The following is an 18,163-nucleotide window of genomic DNA, read 5'->3' as shown; positions in this document are numbered from 1 at the left end:
GTTTAGAACTTAATTTAGCATTTATGTAATTCTTGCAGTAATATTTTTTATAAAATTGTCTGTTATCAAATTTGCAGCTTTTATAAGTGATACAATGTGTATTTCTCCTCTTCTTCACCTTCTCTTTCCTCTCCCAAAAGGAGAGATTCTGTAATTGTGTACATTCCCCTTCCCCCCCTCAAAAAAGGACACCTCTGTTTAAATACCTCACCCTTCACATTCTGCCTCCTCAATGTTTCAATGCAGATTGGATGGCTCCTGCTTTTGACAGTGCTCAGGAATGGTTGCTGAGTGAGTTAATGTGTCGCAAAAAAGTCGGAGTTTTTCTTGCTGTTTGTTAAATGGAGCATAGTTTAAGTCTAAAGGTTTCTCTGTCATCCTTTTAACATTTAATGATACAGAACCCATTGGGTCATAAGTTTGAAAGTTCAACTGAGCATTTATAAAATGTAGGGCCTCTGGGATACTCTCTTCAAAAAGGAGGGTTCCGGTGGGGAGATATCAAGGACAGATCAATGTTGCCAATTGTCTCTCTGTTTATAATCACAGCTCTGTTTATTTAGTATTAATGTTAAAAAAAAATTTGAATATACAATCAGACGACGTCACCAGGGATCGATCCAGGTGACACTTGGTTTGCAAGGAGGCCACGTCCCTGTGGGATTTGCTATGATGACGATTGACTATTTAGAATTTGTTAAAAGGAGTTACGATGTAGAGTTTCCTAAGCTTCCAGTCTATGCTGTGTTTCTCATCTCACTTGTTACTGAATTTAATACGCTGTTGCAAACTACTACCAAATTCTGAGTGCTCTATTCTGAAAGGTGCTGAGCCCTCAATTCCCATCTATTTCAGCTTGCTGGCCACCTTCTATAGTCCTGGCCAGCCATTTCCATGTTGTCATTTATACACAAAATTTCAACTTTTTTTTTTTTTTTTTTTTTAATTCTCTATGGATCCCTCTAGGCTTACAGTATGTGAATCTTTGTATGCTGAGTGGGAGAGAGCAGGTGAAATAAAATGTGATGGTAACTGTATCACAAAACTTAGCATTGTAAATTTGGCACAGCATCAGATCCATTCATGTACAGTATTTGCTGGGATCTCATAATTCTATTGCATAAAATAGTGCCAACTTCAAGGGAAGTTGTCGTGTTCCACTACTCTCAGGATCCAGACCATAAATGATTTTAAATGAGGGAAAATATCTGCTTTTTTTCTTTTAATTGAAAGCATTTTATTGGGGGGGGGGTGTTTAAAAAGAACTTTTAAAAGTTAAAGAAGTTAATTTATAATATGCACAAATGAGTATTTTTTTTACCACACTTCTTCTTTTCCTGGCATTCTACCAGCATTTTTAGGGATTCTTTTGTTTTAGAAAGGTACTCCTACATGACTTCTCTTTTCATTTTGTAAGATACTGTACTATACATTTGTTTAAAAACTGTGAGCAAACAATGACTTGGAATGTGTTTTATTGGTTGCTTAAGACAAGCACATATTTTAAACAAACATTTAATCAGCTGTACTTTTCTTTGAATGCTTCAGTGTTTCTGTAAGGAAACAAAGCTTCATGAATGAAGTTAATAGATTAAGACCACAAATGACTATTATGAATCATGTAGTTTGACCTCCTGCATAACACAGGGCATAGAATTTCACCTATGAGATTTGCCTCTTTAATAGTTGACTTGTAGCTTCTCTCATCTTTATTTATTGAGTGCCAATGGTGTGCTGGGTGCTGTATTAAAGTCAGCACAGTCTCTGCCATGTGGATCTTACACTTTAAATTGTGTATCCACTATTCTACATACAATGTAAATTGAACTTATGTGCAGATAGTCTCTACCTATGTACTATAAAATACTCTTGCACACTGAGTGCATGGTTGTTTCTCACTGAAAGGCTTCTACAGCATTTGTTCTAAATGGGGAGTTTTTCATTTTGTGATTTTACCCTATAGAATCATAGGGTTAGAAGGAACCACAAGGGTGATTTAGTCTAATCCCTGATTGCTCAGCTCTGTTGCTTTGCTGTGTCAGATTTCCACGCTCCTCTTTGCAGTCTAGTTATTCTTCTGTTAACCTTGTCTATATACAAAAATGTCTCAAAGACCTTCATCTATAACGGGTCTTTGATTTCAGGAAATGTGTCCTGAAAAAAGCATCAGCCTGTTTAAGCCATCTATGAAATAAAAAAAATGAAAACCAAGCCATTGTAAATTCTGTTAAGACCCTTAAAGTTAATTGTAAAAGGAGTCAGATGTTTGATTTTTCATATGCAGAGTTTACTTTTTAAATATTGGTGCTTACCTGTGTTACCCATGCTGATATATGTTACACTGTTTATCCTTTTGAAGTCTTCATTGCTGTGATTGCTAATCTTGAATTTTTTAAAAATACCTTAACATTGGAATTGCCATTCTGGATCAGGTAAGTGGTCCACCTAGTCCAGTTACCTGTGATTAACAGTGACTAGTACCAAATCCTTAAAAGGAAGGCACAAGAAACCCCATGGTAGACTGTTATGGAATGACCTGCCCCCAAAAGAAGCTTCTTCCTAAACACCACCATCTTTTCTTCTTCCCGTCCACCCCCATTTGCATGGCATGTTGAAGAGAAGAAGTTATTCAAGTAATGATTCATATGAATGGTCAGCATTCCACTGGGTGCCAATAATGAAGCTTCCTTGCTTTACCACTACCTTAATCCCAAGCAGCAAGCCAACTTTTGAGAGGTGGTTCAACAACCCTACTAGTCTGGTCCTGAACACTTCTTTTGCCCCAATTGCCAGTGAAAACAGGTGATGTCTTTGCTGTTGTGGGCTGGATATGTGTATCAGTCCGAGTTGAAATCACTACTCATTTCATTCTATGCAATAATATGTATTACAGCTATATCAATATGATCCTGATGATGGAGAGAGGGATTTCTGGCAAGGTACCACATGAAGGTTTAAGTGTAATTTTAATGATATAGCTATTCCTAGGGTTTTTGAGTAAATGAGACAGATTCTGTGTTGTAATCTATCAAGCAGCAAAGAAAGGGGGTACAACTTTTTCTTCTTTGAGTGCTTGCTCATGTTGATTCCAAGTAGGTGTGCGCGTGCCGCGTGCACAGTTGTCAGAAGGTTTTTCCTCTAGCGGTACCCGTCAGGTTGGCTGTGTAGCCCCCTGGAGTAGCATCTTCATGTCAGTGTATATAGGTCCCTGCTGACCAGCTGCCTCTTCAGTTCCTTCTTACCACCAGTGACAGTCGTTGAAGCAGCTCTCTTCTCTTGCTATGGTAAGCGATCCCCTAGTGGACTTTCCCTTGTTGTATCTGTAAATTGTTAAATTTAGGATTAGTTAGTTTTCATTAGTTAATAGTTAGTTAAGATAAGTTTTAGTTGGGGGTTTCCCCACCACCACCACGTTCTCCTCCTTCCAGGAACCAGGGCATGCCTCAGTCTTAGGGATTCAAACCGTGCGGGCCTGTCTGAAGCGCTATGCCAAAGGGAGACCCACAGGACTCCTGCTTCAGTTGTTTGGGGGAAGCCCATTAGACTGAGGATATGTCTACACTACAAAATTAGGTCGATTTTATAGAAGTAGATTTTTTTAAATCGATTTGATACAGTCGATTATGTGTGTCCCCACTAAGCGTATTAAGTCGGCGGTGTGCATCCACAGTACCGAGGCTAGCGTCGACTTTCGGAGCATTGCACTGTGGTAGCTATCCCACAGTTCCCGCAGTCTCCGCTGCCCACTGGAATTCTGGGTTGAGCTCCCAATGCCTGATGGGGCAAAAACATTGTCGCGGGTGGTTCTGGGTACATGTCGTCAGGCCCCCCCCCTCCATCCCTCCGTGAAAGCAACAGCAAAAAATAGTTTCTCACCTTTTTTCCTGGGTTACCCGTGCAGACGACATACCACAGCAAGCATGGAGCCTGATCAGCTCACTGTCACCGTATGTCTCCTCGGTGCTGCTGGCAGACGCGGTACTGCAGTGAAACACAGCAGCATCCCCTTGCCTTGCCTTGTGGACGGCAGACGGTACAATACGACTGCTAGCCGTCGTCGTCGTCCCGTGGGTGCTCCTGGCCGGCCTCGGTGAGGTCGGTCAGGGGCGCCTGGACAAAAATGGGAGTGACTCCAGGTCATTCTCTTCTTTAAGTTTCATCTAATGGAGGTTCAGTCCTGCCTGGAATATCATGCCAGCTGGAGGCTTCTGCCTCAGGCTGCCCTCCCAGTCAGCAGCACCGCGCAGTCGCACCTACCCCAGCCTACCCCTTGCTCCCATGGCTCATGAAGCCTGGACAGTAGTAAGGAGCAGTTCAACTATAGGCTGAGCAAGTGCAAAATGGTAGTAGAATGTGCCTTTGGACGTTTAAAAGCTTGCTGGCGCAGTTTACTGACTCGGTTAGACCTCAGCGAAACCAATATTCCCATTGTTATTACTGCTTGCTGTGTGCTCCACAATATCTGTGAGAGTAAGGGGGAGACGTTTATGGTGGGGTGGGAGGTTGAGGCAAATCGCCTGGCCGCTGATTACGCGCAGCCAGACACCAGGGCGGATAGAAGAGCACAGCAGGGTGCGCTGTGCATCAGGGAAGCTTTGAAAACCAGTTTCATGACTGGCCAGGCTACGGTGTGAAAGTTCTGTTTGTTTCTCCTTGATGAAAACCCGCCCCCTTGGTTCAGTCTACTTCCCTGTAAAACCAACCGCCCTCCCCTCCCCCCTTTGATCTCCGCTTGCAGAGGCAATAGTCATTGTTGTTTCAAATTCATGCATTCTTTATTAATTCGTCACACAAATGGGGGGATAACTGCCAAGGTATCCCGGGAGGGGTGGAGGAGGAGGGAAGCACAGGGGTGGGGTAGTTGTAGGGGCACCCCGTAGAATGGCATGCAGCTCATCATAGAAGCGGCATGTCTGGGACTCTGACTCGGAGCAGACGTTTGCCTCTCTGGTTCTTTGGTAGGCTTCACGCGGCACGGCTGCTGGTCCCTGTTATAACCTCTGTCCTTCATGCCCTTGGAGATTTTTTCAAATATTTCGGCATTTCGTCTTTTGGAACGGAGTTCGGATAACACGGATTCGTCTCCCCATACAGCGATCAGATGCAGTACCTCTCCTTTGGTCCATGCTGGAGCTCTTTTGTGATTCTGGGACTCCATGGTCACCTGTGCTGATGAGCTCTGCATGGTCACCTGTGCTGATCAGCTTGCTATGCTGGCCAAACAGGAAATGAAATTCAAAAGTTCGCGGGGCTTTTCCTGTCTACCTGGCCAGTGCATCTGAGTTGAGAGTGCTGTCCAGAATGGTCACAATGGAGCACTCTGGGATAGCTCCCGGAGGCCAATACCGTCGAATTGCGTCCACACTACCCCAAATTCGACCCAGCAGGGTCGATTTCAGCGCTAATCCCCTCATCGGGGAGGAGTACTGAAATCGATTTTAAGAGCCCTTTAAGTCAACAAAAATGGCTTCGTCATGTGAACGGGTGCAGGGTTAAATCGATCTAACGCTGCTAAATTCGACCTAAACTTGTAGTGTAGACCAGGGCTGAGAAGTGCAAAATCTGCAGAGGCTTCCACCCAAGGACTAAGAAGGAAAGGGACTTTAGGCTAAAATTGCCCCTTCATCCTCAGCCGGCACAGGCAATGTCCGACCCCAAGCCCAGCATTTCGGTGCAGAGTGCGCCATCCTCGGTAAGAGAGGCAGAGAGGTAAGAGAGTGCAGAGAAAGGACTTGGGCTCCAGAGAATGGTCCCATTCACCAGTGCCACACAAGAAGACCGACAGAGGTCGCTCTCCCACTAGAGCAGCAGAGCAAGGAGGCACTAGTGGGGTGCGTCCCGTGCCAGGACACCCTGCTCCGACTCAGCTGGCACCATCCACTCCGACCTCGCAGGGAGGTCCGTTGAGTCCTGTTCTTGTGTCAGGTGGAGGATGCAACAGCAGGCAGTCCTCAGCCACTATAGCTTTAACTCATGGAACACATTGTCCAAATTCAAGGATCTGCTTCTGGCTGACTCTTGTTGGGAGTTTCTTGCCATTCTTGAGGAAGGCAAGGTCATTGCGAGGATCTCCTTCCTGGCCTCCCTGGATTCTGTGGACTCGGCAACCCGGACTATGTCAACAGCCATAGCTATGAGAAGGAGCTCATGGCTTCAGGCATCGGGACTTCTGCTCAAAGTTCAGCAGACAATTCAAGACTTGCCTTTGGACGGCTCAGGGCTTTTCTTGGAGCAAACAGATTCTAAGCTCCACAGCTTTAAAGACTCACAGGCAACACTGAAGTCCCTGGGGCTTCATGCCCCCCCCCGAAACATTTTAAGCCACAGCCTACCCCTCGCTTCTACCCACAGCCTACCCCTCGCCCACGCCCCCCAGACAGGACAATAGCAGGAAGCAGGGCAGGAGTAATAGATGGAGACCTTCTGAGCCCTCCTCTAACAAGGGCCAGGGTTGAACGAGGCAGCCCTCAGCCTCCAAGCCAAACTTTTGAGGATGCGATTCACCAGTCCAGATACTTCCCCTCCCTTCATGAATCATCTATCCCATTCTACCATGCCTGGGCACAAATCACCTCAGACCAGTGAGTCTTGAGCATGGTAGAATTGGGATATTCTCTCCAATTCTGTTTCCTCCTGTCTTCCCATCCACCTTCCCCATCCCTCTTCAGGGACTCCTCTCACGAGCAACTTCTCACACAAGAGGTGCAAACGCTCCTAAACTCAGGATGGTAGAGGAGGTCCCTCCGGAGTTCAGGGGCAGGGAGTTCTAGTCTTGGTATTTCCTAATCCCGAAGGCCAAGGGTGAGCTCAGACCTCTTTTTAGACCTGCGAAACCTCAACAGATTCATGAAGAAGGTGAAGTTCTGCATCATCTCCCTGGCTTCCATTATCCCTTCCCTAGATCCGGGGGACTGGTATGCCACCTTCGACTTGAAGGACGCATACTTTCATGTGTCTATAGTTCCGTCCCACAGACAGTTCCTCCGCTTCATGGTCAACAGTATCCACTATCGGTTTGGGCCTCCCCTTTGGCCTCTCGGTGGCCCCTTGGATGTTCATCAAGTGCATGTCAGTTGTAGCCGCCTTCCTGCAGAAGCAGCAGGTGCATATATTCCCGTACCTAGACGACTGGCTAATCAAGGGCCACTCCAGGGCCCAAGTGGAGGACCACGTGAGCCTGGTTCGGGCGATGTTCGACAGGGTCAGCCTAATACTGAATGTGGCGAAATCAGCCCTAAGTCCTACTCAGAGGATAGAGTTCATCGGAGCTCTCCTGGACTCCAGTCAAGTCAGGGCATTCCTTCTGGAAACATGCTTTCTCGCCATGGGCACCATCATAGAGGAACTCAGGCGATACCCCACCACTACAGTGCGAAATTGCCTGAAGCTTCTCGGCCATATATGTATGTAGTACAGCACGCCGGCTGCGGCTCCGACCCCTTCAAGCTTGGCTAGCCTTGGTATACAGGCCGAACCAAGACCACCTAGACAGGTTTGTCACACTCACTCCTCCGTTTATCGAGGCCCTCCTGTGGTAGTTCAACCCACAAGTGGTGTGTGCGGCAGTGCCCTTCTCCAGGCCCCAACCCTCGCTGTCTCTAGTAACAGATGCGTCGGCGATGGGTTGGGGTGCACACCTAGGAAGACTCAGGACTTGAGGTCTCTGGTCCCAAGCAGAACTTTTGCTGCACATCAACATCAGGGAGCTACATGTGGTTTGCCTTGCTTGCCAGATGTTTCAAACCCATCTGGAGGGCAGATGTGTATCAGTATTGACAGACAATACAACAGCAATGTTCTATATAAACTGATAGGGTGGTGCTCACTCCTCTCCCCTGTGCCAGGAAGCCCTCAAGCTGTGGGACTTCTGCACTGCCCACTCGATGCATCTGGAGGCATCGTACCTTCCGGACTCTCAGAATGAATTGGCCAATCATCTAAGCAGGTCCTTTCACAATCACGAGTGGTCCCTCTGCCCAGATGTCATGTACGACATCTTCCAAAGGTGGGGATTTCCTCAGACAGACTTGTTCACAACACGGCACCACAGGAAGTGTCAGCAGTTTTGTTCCTTCCTGAATCTCAGCCCAGGTTCGCTCATGGATGCCATTCTCCTCCCTTGGAAGGGGCACCTGCTGTACACATTCCCGCCCTTTCTGCTCGTGCACAAGGTCCTGCTGAAAGTCCGAAGAGAGGGAGCATCAATGAACTTGATAGCACCGGCATGGCCACGTCAACACTGGTTCACCACGCTTCTAGACCTGTTGGTGGATACACCTATAGCACTGCCCTGGTCCCAGACTTGATCACACAGGACCACAGCCACCTCCAGCATCCCAATCTAGAGTCTCTCAACCTCACAGCATGGAAACTCCGTGTCTAAGCCCTTTGGAGCTTACATGCTCAGACTCTGTTAGGGAGGTTATCCTTGGCAGCAGGAAACCTCCAAGTCGAGCCACTTATTTGGCCAAGTGGAAGAGATCCTTGATTTGGTCACTTCAGAAGGATACTCCGCCGTTACAGTCATCAATTCCCTTCATCCTGGACTATTTACTGCACCTGAAACTGCAAGACCTGGTGGTGTCGTCAATAAAGGTACACCTGACTGCCATCTCAGCTTTCCATTCCATTTCTGCTGGCCGGTCAGTATTCAGTAACCCCATGGTTGGCTGCTTCCTCAAGGGACTAGCTAGACTGTACCCTCAAGTAAGACTGCCAGTCCCCCCCTGGAATGTCAACCTGGTGCTCTAGAGCAGGGGTGGGCAAACTACGGCTTGCAGGCCACATCCGGCCTGCCAGCTGATTTAATCTGGCCCTCAAGTGCCCGCTGGGGAGCAGGATTTGGGGCTTGCCCCACTCCAGCCGGGGAGCGGGGTCGGGGGCCGCTCCGTGTGCGCATGTCGTGGCTCCGCGCAGCTCCCGGAAACAGCAGCATGTCCCCCCTCCAGTTCCTATGTTTAGGGGCAACCAGGGGGTTCTGTGCAATGCCACTGTCCCAAGCGCCACCCCCGCAGCGCCCATTGGCCGGGAACTGCGGCCAGTGGGAGCTGCAGGGGCGGCACCTGCCGACAGGGCAGTGCGCAGAGCCGCCTGGCCACGCCTCCGCTTTGGAACCCGGGAGGGGGACATGTTGCTGCTTCCAGGAGCTGCTTGAGGTAAGCAGCACTGCCTGGAGCCTGCACCACTGAGCCCCTCCATGCCCTGATCCCCCTCCTGCCCTCCAAACCCCCTCGATCCCAACCCAGATCATCCTCCTGCACCCCAAATCCTTCATCCTGAGCCCTAGCCCAGAGCTTGCACCCCCAGCCGGAGACCTCTTCCCCTCCCCCCTGCACCCCAACCCCAGTTTTGTGAGCATTCATAGCCTGCCATAAAATTTCCACACCCAGATGTGGCCTCAGGCCAAAAAGTTACCCTACCCCTGCTCTAGAGGCTGATGAGCCCTTTTTTTGAGCCCCTAGCAACATGCTCTCTCCTCTACCTTTCCTGGAAAGTGGCATTCCTGGTGGCTATAACTTCAGCCAGGAGGGTGTCTGAGTTTAAGGCCTTGACATCCGAGTCCCCTTATACAGTTTTTTATAAGGACAAAGTACAGTTGTGGCCACACACGTCTTTCCTCCCAAAGGGAGTTTCTCAGTTCCACGTAAATCAGGACTAGCTGCAGGCTAGTAACCGGGAACGGATGCTTCACTTCCTGGATGTCAGACGCGCATTAGCTTTTTGCATTGAGCGAACAAAGCCATTTCGAAAATCAACACCGCTCTTCCTTGCAATTGCTGAGAGGATGAGGGGGCTCCCAGTGTTGTCCCAAAGGATCTCTTTATGGATCACAGCCTGTATTAGGACATGCTAAGATACCTGCCTCAGCACTAACAGCGCACTCCACAAGAGCGCAGGCTTCCTCAGCAGCGTTCCTGGCACGGGTCCCCAGTCAGGACATCTGCAGGGCAGCGATGTGATCGTTTACCTCGCACTGTGCCAGAGCTGATGCAGAATTTGGCAGAGCAGTGCTGCAGTTTGCGACTCGGTGAACTCTGATCCCTCCTTCTAGGGAATACTTGGGAGTCACCTACTTGGAATCGTCATGAGCAAGCACTTGGAGAATTAAAAACGTCGTAACTGGTGTTCTTCGAGATGTGTTGCTCGTCTCCATTCCAAAACCCACCCACCTACCTCTCTGTCAGAGTACTCCAGCAAGAAGGAACTGAAGAGGCAGCAGGTTGGCAGGGACCTATATATACCGCCATGAAGGCGCAACTCCAGGGGGCTCCACGGCTGACCTGACAGGTACCGCTAGGGGAAAAACCTTCCGACGACTGTGCATGCGGCACACGCACACCTATTTGGAATGGACATAAGCAACACATCTCGCAGAACAACAATTACGAGAGGTAGGTAACCATTTTTTCGTGCTTGATAGATTGCTCTAAGTAGTTAGTCTTCACAGCAAATTATGAAAGATTATTAAGCAATCCAGAGCTTTAAGATAAGTAATATCCACATGTACTGGTGATGGGAGGTCCAGAGATACAGGTACATGAATGGGTGACTGTCACAAGAGTTCTGGACTTTTTTGTTTAGACCTGTGACATTTTTAATAACATTAACTAGATGGGAGAAGATTACTAGAATGTTAATATCTAAATAGGAAAACTCTGAAGATGATTGTGATGGATGCAGTATAGTAACATAACTTCTGTGCCCTGAACTGTATTGAATGCTCTAGAATAGATTGAATCTTACAGAATCCTACGAAGCTGCCAATATAGTAGAATCCACTTAATCACCTGCCTGATAAATGGCACACCTTTTTAATTGGGATGGTTGCTAGGGATGTATTCAGTGCAGTGCATTTAATTGACTCAGAACAGTGGATAAATGATATAACTGTTGTATTTAACCAACACACCTAGCTTTGCATGTAGCCTCCTCATTGTATGTTATGCAGGTGTTAGTTGGTATTGGCTAGGATAAGTTTCCCACTGTGCAGGATTTTGTGTTTTTTCAGGCTTCCTCCCTGTTATGTAGTGTTACCTTAAAATAAATGTATATTTTGTTGCTGTGCAATGTTTTTCTCTAAAGCAGTTGTGAAATTAAAATGACTATATCTCAGGAAAAGGTACTGTGTTCTGCTGAGAACCCGGAGAGTCCTGGTCCTGCTGCATGAGTTCCTCCACTGATTTCATTAGTGGGAACAGAATTGGATACTATGCTATTTATATTGTTCTATTAGATTTAGTTCTTTTTTCCTATAACAAATTAAGATCCTTTAGCAGTAACTGATTATGGCTTATCTAAAGTGGGAAAATGAGTTATGCTATCCACATTAGGAATTTTTTTCTACATACGATAGTTAGCATTTTATAATCCTAGTATAAGCAGCGCAAGTTGTAGTTTTAACATGTTAGCTGGGTTAGGTGAAGAGAATTCATGGGAATACACATACATAAGTTCATATTCAAAAACTGTGTCAATAACCCAACTAGTAAAATGTACACAACTATTTTATTTTACAGCCATGTACAGTCCTGTCTTGCTTGAATTACTCTAGCATTTGCTGATAACTCTAGAGATGTTATCTGAATACTATAAAAACTGCAAGGAATGCAGAACAAAGCCAATACAGTAACACTTGGTTGAAGATTTGAAGACAACTGAGTAACAGTTGCCAAATCTAAATGGCTTCTCTTCCCTCTGTCATTCTGTGAAGATGTGTATATTGCAGAAATTTATACCAGTCCTTCAAAAAGTTTGTTCTTACTTTACCTTTATGCAGTTCCAGCAAATGATGATCCACTCAGTTAATGTTTATGATCCACTCCAGTTAATGTTAATGTCTCTAAAGTTGCTTGCCAGTCATGATAAATCTCTAAGTGCATTTATTCCAGTCCATGTTCAATCTACAGCAATTCTATGCTTTACGATGAATTGAACTCCTTTTAGTACATATATGGAGAGAAAAACATCTTACCCATTTTAAAGCATTTGTATATCTTCAAAGCAATGTACAGCCATCCTTTCAAAACCCTTTGGGAGATTACTTATTCTTAACGTGCCACATCTTCCACCTCCAAACTAAGGTGTTGAGGGTGTAACACAGGGATAAAATACAATAAAAATCATTAAATTATGGTTTCAAAAAGGGCAGGGGAAAGTCTCTGAAAACTTTAAATTAAGATGGGCTCTAGGATAGGAAAAGGCAGTAAGTGATAAATATGTGGCAAACAGTAGCCACATTGAAAATGCATGGCAGGTATTTGTTTTTTGTTTGGCAGTGAGGGAGGGGGATTAAGTGGAGAAAGAATGGTTGAGGGGGGGTGGGGGGGGGGCAGTACAACAACTTAAACTGTTATCACAAAGGCATGATCATCAGCTGACCTATGAAACAATTTTGGGATTCCTAAAAAGCATATGACTAAAGATGAGTAAGGACAAGGTTGCAGAAGGAGGAAGTTTCTAAAAGAGCCAGGATCTAAATCAGGGGTTGGCAAACTTTTTGGCCCGAGGGCCACATCTGGGAATAGAAATTGTATGGCGGGCCATGAATGCTCACAAAATTGGGGTTGGGGTGCGGGAGGGGGTGAGGGCTCTGGTTAGGGGTGCGGGCTCTGGGGGTGGGGCCAGAAATGAGGAGTTCAGGATGCAGGAGTGGGCTCCGGGCTGGGATGGGGAAGTGGGGTGCGGGGGTGGTGGTGGTGAGGGCTCCGGCTGGAGGGTGCGGGCTTTGGGGTGGGGCTGGGGATGAGGAGTTTGGGGTGTAGGAGGATGCTCTGGTCTGGGACCGAGGGGTTCAGAGGGTGGGAGGGGGATCAGGGCTGGGGCAGGGGGTTGGGGCATGGGGAGAGGCTCGGGTGCAGGCTACCAGCGGCGCTTACCTCAAGCAGCTCCTGGAAGCAGCGGCATGTCCCTTCTCAGGCTCCTATGCAGAGGCGCCAGTAGGCGCGGCTCTGCACGCTGTCCCATCCGCAGGCGGCTCTGCACGCTGCCCCATCCGCAGGCACCACCCCTGCAGCTCCCATTGAAGTGCCGGAGGGGGCCATTGGCGCGTGTAGGAGCCGGAGAAGGGCCATGCCACGGCTTCCGGGAGCCGAATGGTGCAGTCCCCGACCCTGCGCCGCGGCTGGAGCGGGGCCATGCCACGGCTTCCGGGAGCCGCATGGTGCGGCCTCTGACCCTGTTCCCTGGCTGGTACACCGGAGCGGGGCAAGCCCTAGACCCCGGTCCTCAGCGGGAGCTCGCGGGCTGGCTTTAAACAGCTCGCCTGCCGGATCCGGCGCGGGGGCCGTAGTTTGCCCACCCCTGATCTAAACTGTTACGGTCTTCAAAAACCAACAGGACCCAGCAAAAAGTCTTTAATCAACCAAAGTAAAGACTTCAAGGGGGGTCATGATTGTTGCAGCTAGCAAGAAAACAAGCTGCAAGTAAGTGATAAAATAGTACTGCTTGAAGCAATACAGGGAGAGAATATGAAAGTGTTATGCTTCTGTAATGTAGTCAGATGCAATTTTACTGTTAAATGTTTTGTACTGTAATTGTTGTGTCCTGTGTATTATATAAAATAGATTTACACAGTAAGTATACTGCCAGGCTTACTAGTGATGCAGTGTATAAATAATTTTGAATACGTATACAGGAACCTTGTTAAACTCTGTTCACCAGAAGCAAGGTGCTGGGGTTTTGGTAGGTGGAGTTTGTTTGTTTGCATCCTGTCACCTGCAGCACCCACTGTTTGGACTGAAAATTCCAAGGAGGATGTTTTTTTCACAGTTTAATTGCTATAGGATCCCTAACACATTCTAAATATCCTTTTAATGAAAAATTCCCTGTCTTTTTATATGTTTAGTCAAAAGGCAGTGGAAATTGTTGATAGAAATTTTGGATGGTGATAGAAGATTGATGAAAAGTGAGTACATACACAGTTGAACTAGTTTTTTTGTGTGCAGCTTATGAGGCAAGTAAGGCTTCCATGGAGATAATGTAGCAAAAATCTGAAGTGCAGGATTGTCTTTTGTGGTAATGTATCATAGGGGATGGTGGCAGCAATGCCAGTAAAGTTGCCTAACATCTTCCACTACTAGATCCTCTTTTCAATTGCTTAAATCTTTTTCAAACTTTAACTGTTCAGGCTGAAGTGTTCCCACTGTAACTGAAATTAAATGGGAGCTGTGCTTGGAACATATCAAGTACTATAAAAATGCTAACCACTCTGAAAAAAGTCAGGCACCTAATATTAGTGGACATGTTTGACAATTTTCTCCTTAATCTCTCTGTGCCTCAGTTTTCCATCTGCAAAATGGGGATGATGATATCTCCCTTCCTCACACGGATGTTGTGAAGATAAACTCATTGGTGTTTGTGAAGAACTCTGTTACTATGGTTTTAAGTGCCATAGAAAGACCATGAGCAAATAAAGAATTCTGTGTTCAGTGCAGAGTTCGGATGGTGTGCAGTAACTAAGTCATGTGGATTCACGTTGAATGATGAAAATTGAAAGAAATATTAAACAGCTACCCATTCAATGATCGCCATTCCTCCTGTGCACTGAATGAGGCAAATTTATTTTTGTATATACCTGTAATACTGCCATGCTTCACTCTCAAAACAAATTTTGGTGCTAGATCAGAATAACTAGTTTTCTCGGTGTTTGGGGACTTCCTTCTTATTCTTCTCATTTCTTTACTTTTAATAGTGAGTGTTGAAAAAGTGGAAGTAAAGGGATTGGCACACAAGAAGAATGAAAGAAATGTTGAATATTCCTTTGAGGTAAGTTTTGAGGATTTTTTTTTTCTAATGGGGTGAGAGAAAAGAAGAAAATATTTAAAACATGAATGTGAAAGTTTGGAACAATTAAGGAACATTCAGGCCGAACAGACAGATCTCAAAAAATAGTCATCGGTGGGGAATCATCATTGAATGGGAGTGTTTCTAGTGGGGTTCCACAGGGATTGGTACTAGGCTATAAAACATGAACTCCCAGTGTGATGCTGTAGCCAAAAGGGCTAACGCAGTCATTGGATGTATAAACAGGAAAGTAGTGAGTGAGAGTAGAGGTGATTTTTACCTTTGTGTATGGCATTAGTGAGACTGATACTGGAATATTGTGTACAATTCTGCTGTCCACATTTTTTAAAGGGATGTTGAAAAATTGGAGAGAGCACAGAAAAGAGCTACAAAAATTATTTGAGGGCTGGAGAAAATGCCTTACAGTGCGAGACTTACTCAAACTGTTTAACTTATTAAAAAAGAAGACTGAGGTGACTTGATTAGTGTATAAATACCTTCACAGGAAGAAAATACCAGGTACTAAAGGGCTCTGTAATCTACCCAGAAGGGCATAACAAGAACCAACGGCTGGAAGCTGAAGCTGGACATATTCAAATTAGAAATTAGGCACAAATTTTTAACATTGAGGATAATTACCCACTGGAACAAAACCACCAAGGGAAGTGGTGGATTCTCCATCTCTTGATGTCTTCAAACAAAGACAGGAAGCCTTTCCAAAAGATATACTTTAGCCAAATACAAGTAATGCTTTAGTCTAACACAAGTTTTTGGGCTCAATATAGGAGTAACTGAGTAAAATATGATGTCCTGTGATATACAGGAAGAGTGCTCAAGTCCTTAAAAATATAAAAGAAGTGCTGGACCATTCCAGAATGGTCCAGAAGCAGAAGTGGAGGAGGAAAAGCCGCCATCTCCTCACACTGCCACCTCCACCCCTTCTGCTTCAGGCCTGTTCCGGAAAGAGAGATGGCATCTCAGTAACCTGGGCAGGTTACTGAGCTGCCATCTCTCATTCCAGAGCGGGAAACTAAGTCAGAAATACTGGAATGCCATTCCAGAGCATTCCAGCATGACTTGAGCACCGACAGGAGGTCAGACAAGATGATCTTATGGTTCCTTCTGGCCTTAAAGTCTATGAATCTGTGAACATCGCTCTCCTCATCTCTCTTTATCAACCAAAGTCACACGGAGTCGTTTGCAGCTGCCTCGTTCAAAGCTGCACAGCCAATGGCAGAGTGGGTGTGGCAGAGCTTCATTCTGCTGTGACCCATTGGCTTACATTGCAGATTGTGGGAAGGCTTTTGCAGGCAGGGCCGGCTCCAGGCACCAGTTTAACAAGCTCGGTGCGGCCAAGGGAGAGGGGCGGCACCTGCGGCAATTCGGGGGTGGCAGGTCCCTCACTCCCTCCAGGAGTGAAGGACCTGCTGCTGAACTGCCGCCGCCTATCGCGGCTTTTTTTTTTTTTTTTTTTTGGCTTGGGGCGGCAGAAATGCTGGAGCCAGCCCTGTTTGCAGGAGGCAGTGAAGCGGCGTATGCAGCTCTCTCTCCACTCATGTAAAGTTTCCTTGAACATGGGGAATTCTCTGGCTAGTTTAAGGCCACTTTACATTGTTCATGTTGTACAAAAAATGCCTTTAGCAGATTGAAGAATCTGGCGTTAGTTAATTTAGCCTCAGAACACCCTTGAGAGACAGGTATTATCCCTATTTTACAGGGGTGAGGAAACTAAGACACAGATAAGTGACTTGCCCAGAGTCACATAGGGCATCTGTGACAGAGCCAGGAATAAAATCCATCTCTCTTGATTCCCAGTCCTGTATGCTAATTACAAGAATGTTGTTCCTTAAATCTGTGGTAAATACTTAACTTCAGTTTTCTGTATGGTTTAGTCACCAAAATGCAATCTGTTTTCCTTTGCAAACAACTATACAGATGCTTGAGACTGCATTAAAGTTAAACTTTTACTTTATGGTTATTTGTGCTGTGTTTTAATGACAATAAGGGCTTATCTACACTGAAAAATAAAATATTTCACCACTGCACTACCACTGGTCCTAGCAACAGTGGGAACTTCAATATAGATAAGGTGTTAATGGTTTCTGGAATTTTTATCGCTATGCCATCTAGACCTGCCCTCTCTGAACAGGGATAGACCACATCATTTATCTGCCTTAAATCTTGCACTGGGGGAGCTGCAGTGATGGTAGTGCACTAGTGAGACATTTTAAGAAAAAGCTCAGTGTTAGACCCCACCTCAGACAACCCTCCTAGAAAGAACGTAGGTGATGAAACTCCATTGTGGAATGTGCGGTTTGAAACCAAGATGAACTCAGGAAGTGTCGGTAGTAGTGTCCAGTCTTTCTCTTGCCCTTCTGGGAGTTTCTGTGGAACAGGAAGGTTATATTTGCTCCATAGGATTCAGCAAATGAAGCCTTCCAGAATTGCACATCTACATGTTGGCATGTAAGCCAAGTTTGGACAATTGTGTACTTGACAAGGGCTTTAAAAAAAAGTAAATTCTGATGTAAATGCAGACCCTTATGGTATTGAGCAATATAGAGACATCTTCCGTTGCTTGGTGGTTCAGAAGGTAATACTGCCAGTGTCAGTGTCTGACACAAGCTGATCATGCTGCTTTCTTTATGTGATAGATTTAACATCCATGTCAGGTTTTTTTTGCCATACTCTTATTTAATTGAAATTCAGCAGCCTGTTTTCTTGAGTATTTTTCTTCCTCTGTTTATTTTTTTTCCTTACTGCCTCTTTAGATTTGTGACCTCATTCCTATAATCAGAGAAATATCCTGAGTGTTGTATTAAGAATTCAAGAACACACATCAGTCATATTGGATGAGAGAGAAGCATTTTGGCACTCCTCGTCTCAAGCACTGGAAACTGGGCTTGGTTTGTGGCACTTATCCACTCAGAATAAGGCCATAAACTCAGAGATATTTTGGACGATGCTAATTGATATTACATGAGGTTTTAAAATAAAACTTGGCTTTTCAAAGTGACACTACCAACTTGATCTTTTTGATAGAGAATCCTTTAAACAATATCCTGAATTTTTAAAATTCCTTAATTTTGTGTGTGTGTGTGTGTGTGTGTGAGAGAGAGAGAGAGAGAGAGAGAGAGAGAGAGAGAGAGAGAGGGGAGGGCGGGAAATGTATTTAGGATAGGCCCCAAAACGCCAACACACATGCTTGGGCCCACCACTCCTCACCATCCCATTCCTCTGTGTCTGCTGCTACTACTAGGGTTACCATACGTCCGTTTTTTCCCAGACATGTCCGGCTTTTTGGTAATCAAACCCCCGTCCGGGGGGAATTTCCAAAAAGCCAAACATGTCCGGGAAAAATACTCCCTGGCTTACCTTAGAG

General features: G+C 45.9%; 1 protein-coding gene across 1 annotated transcript in view; it reads left to right on the top strand.

Moving 5' to 3' along the window:
• The window catches only part of LOC113409593 (zinc finger CCHC domain-containing protein 14-like), an 85,695-nt gene that overhangs the window by 49,213 nt on the left and 18,319 nt on the right, over positions 1 to 18,163 (top strand). Inside the window, exon 3 of the mRNA XM_026663705.1 lies at positions 14,690 to 14,763. Coding sequence (XP_026519490.1) covers positions 14,690 to 14,763 — 74 coding nt within the window. The remainder of the gene's footprint in view (positions 1 to 14,689; positions 14,764 to 18,163) is intronic.

Source organism: Terrapene carolina, unplaced genomic scaffold, assembly GCF_002925995.2.
Source record: "Terrapene carolina triunguis isolate 2854851 unplaced genomic scaffold, T_m_triunguis-2.0 Scaffold33911, whole genome shotgun sequence".
Classification (NCBI taxonomy): Eukaryota; Metazoa; Chordata; order Testudines; family Emydidae; genus Terrapene; species Terrapene triunguis.
This window is presented reverse-complemented; position numbering and strand designations above follow the sequence as displayed.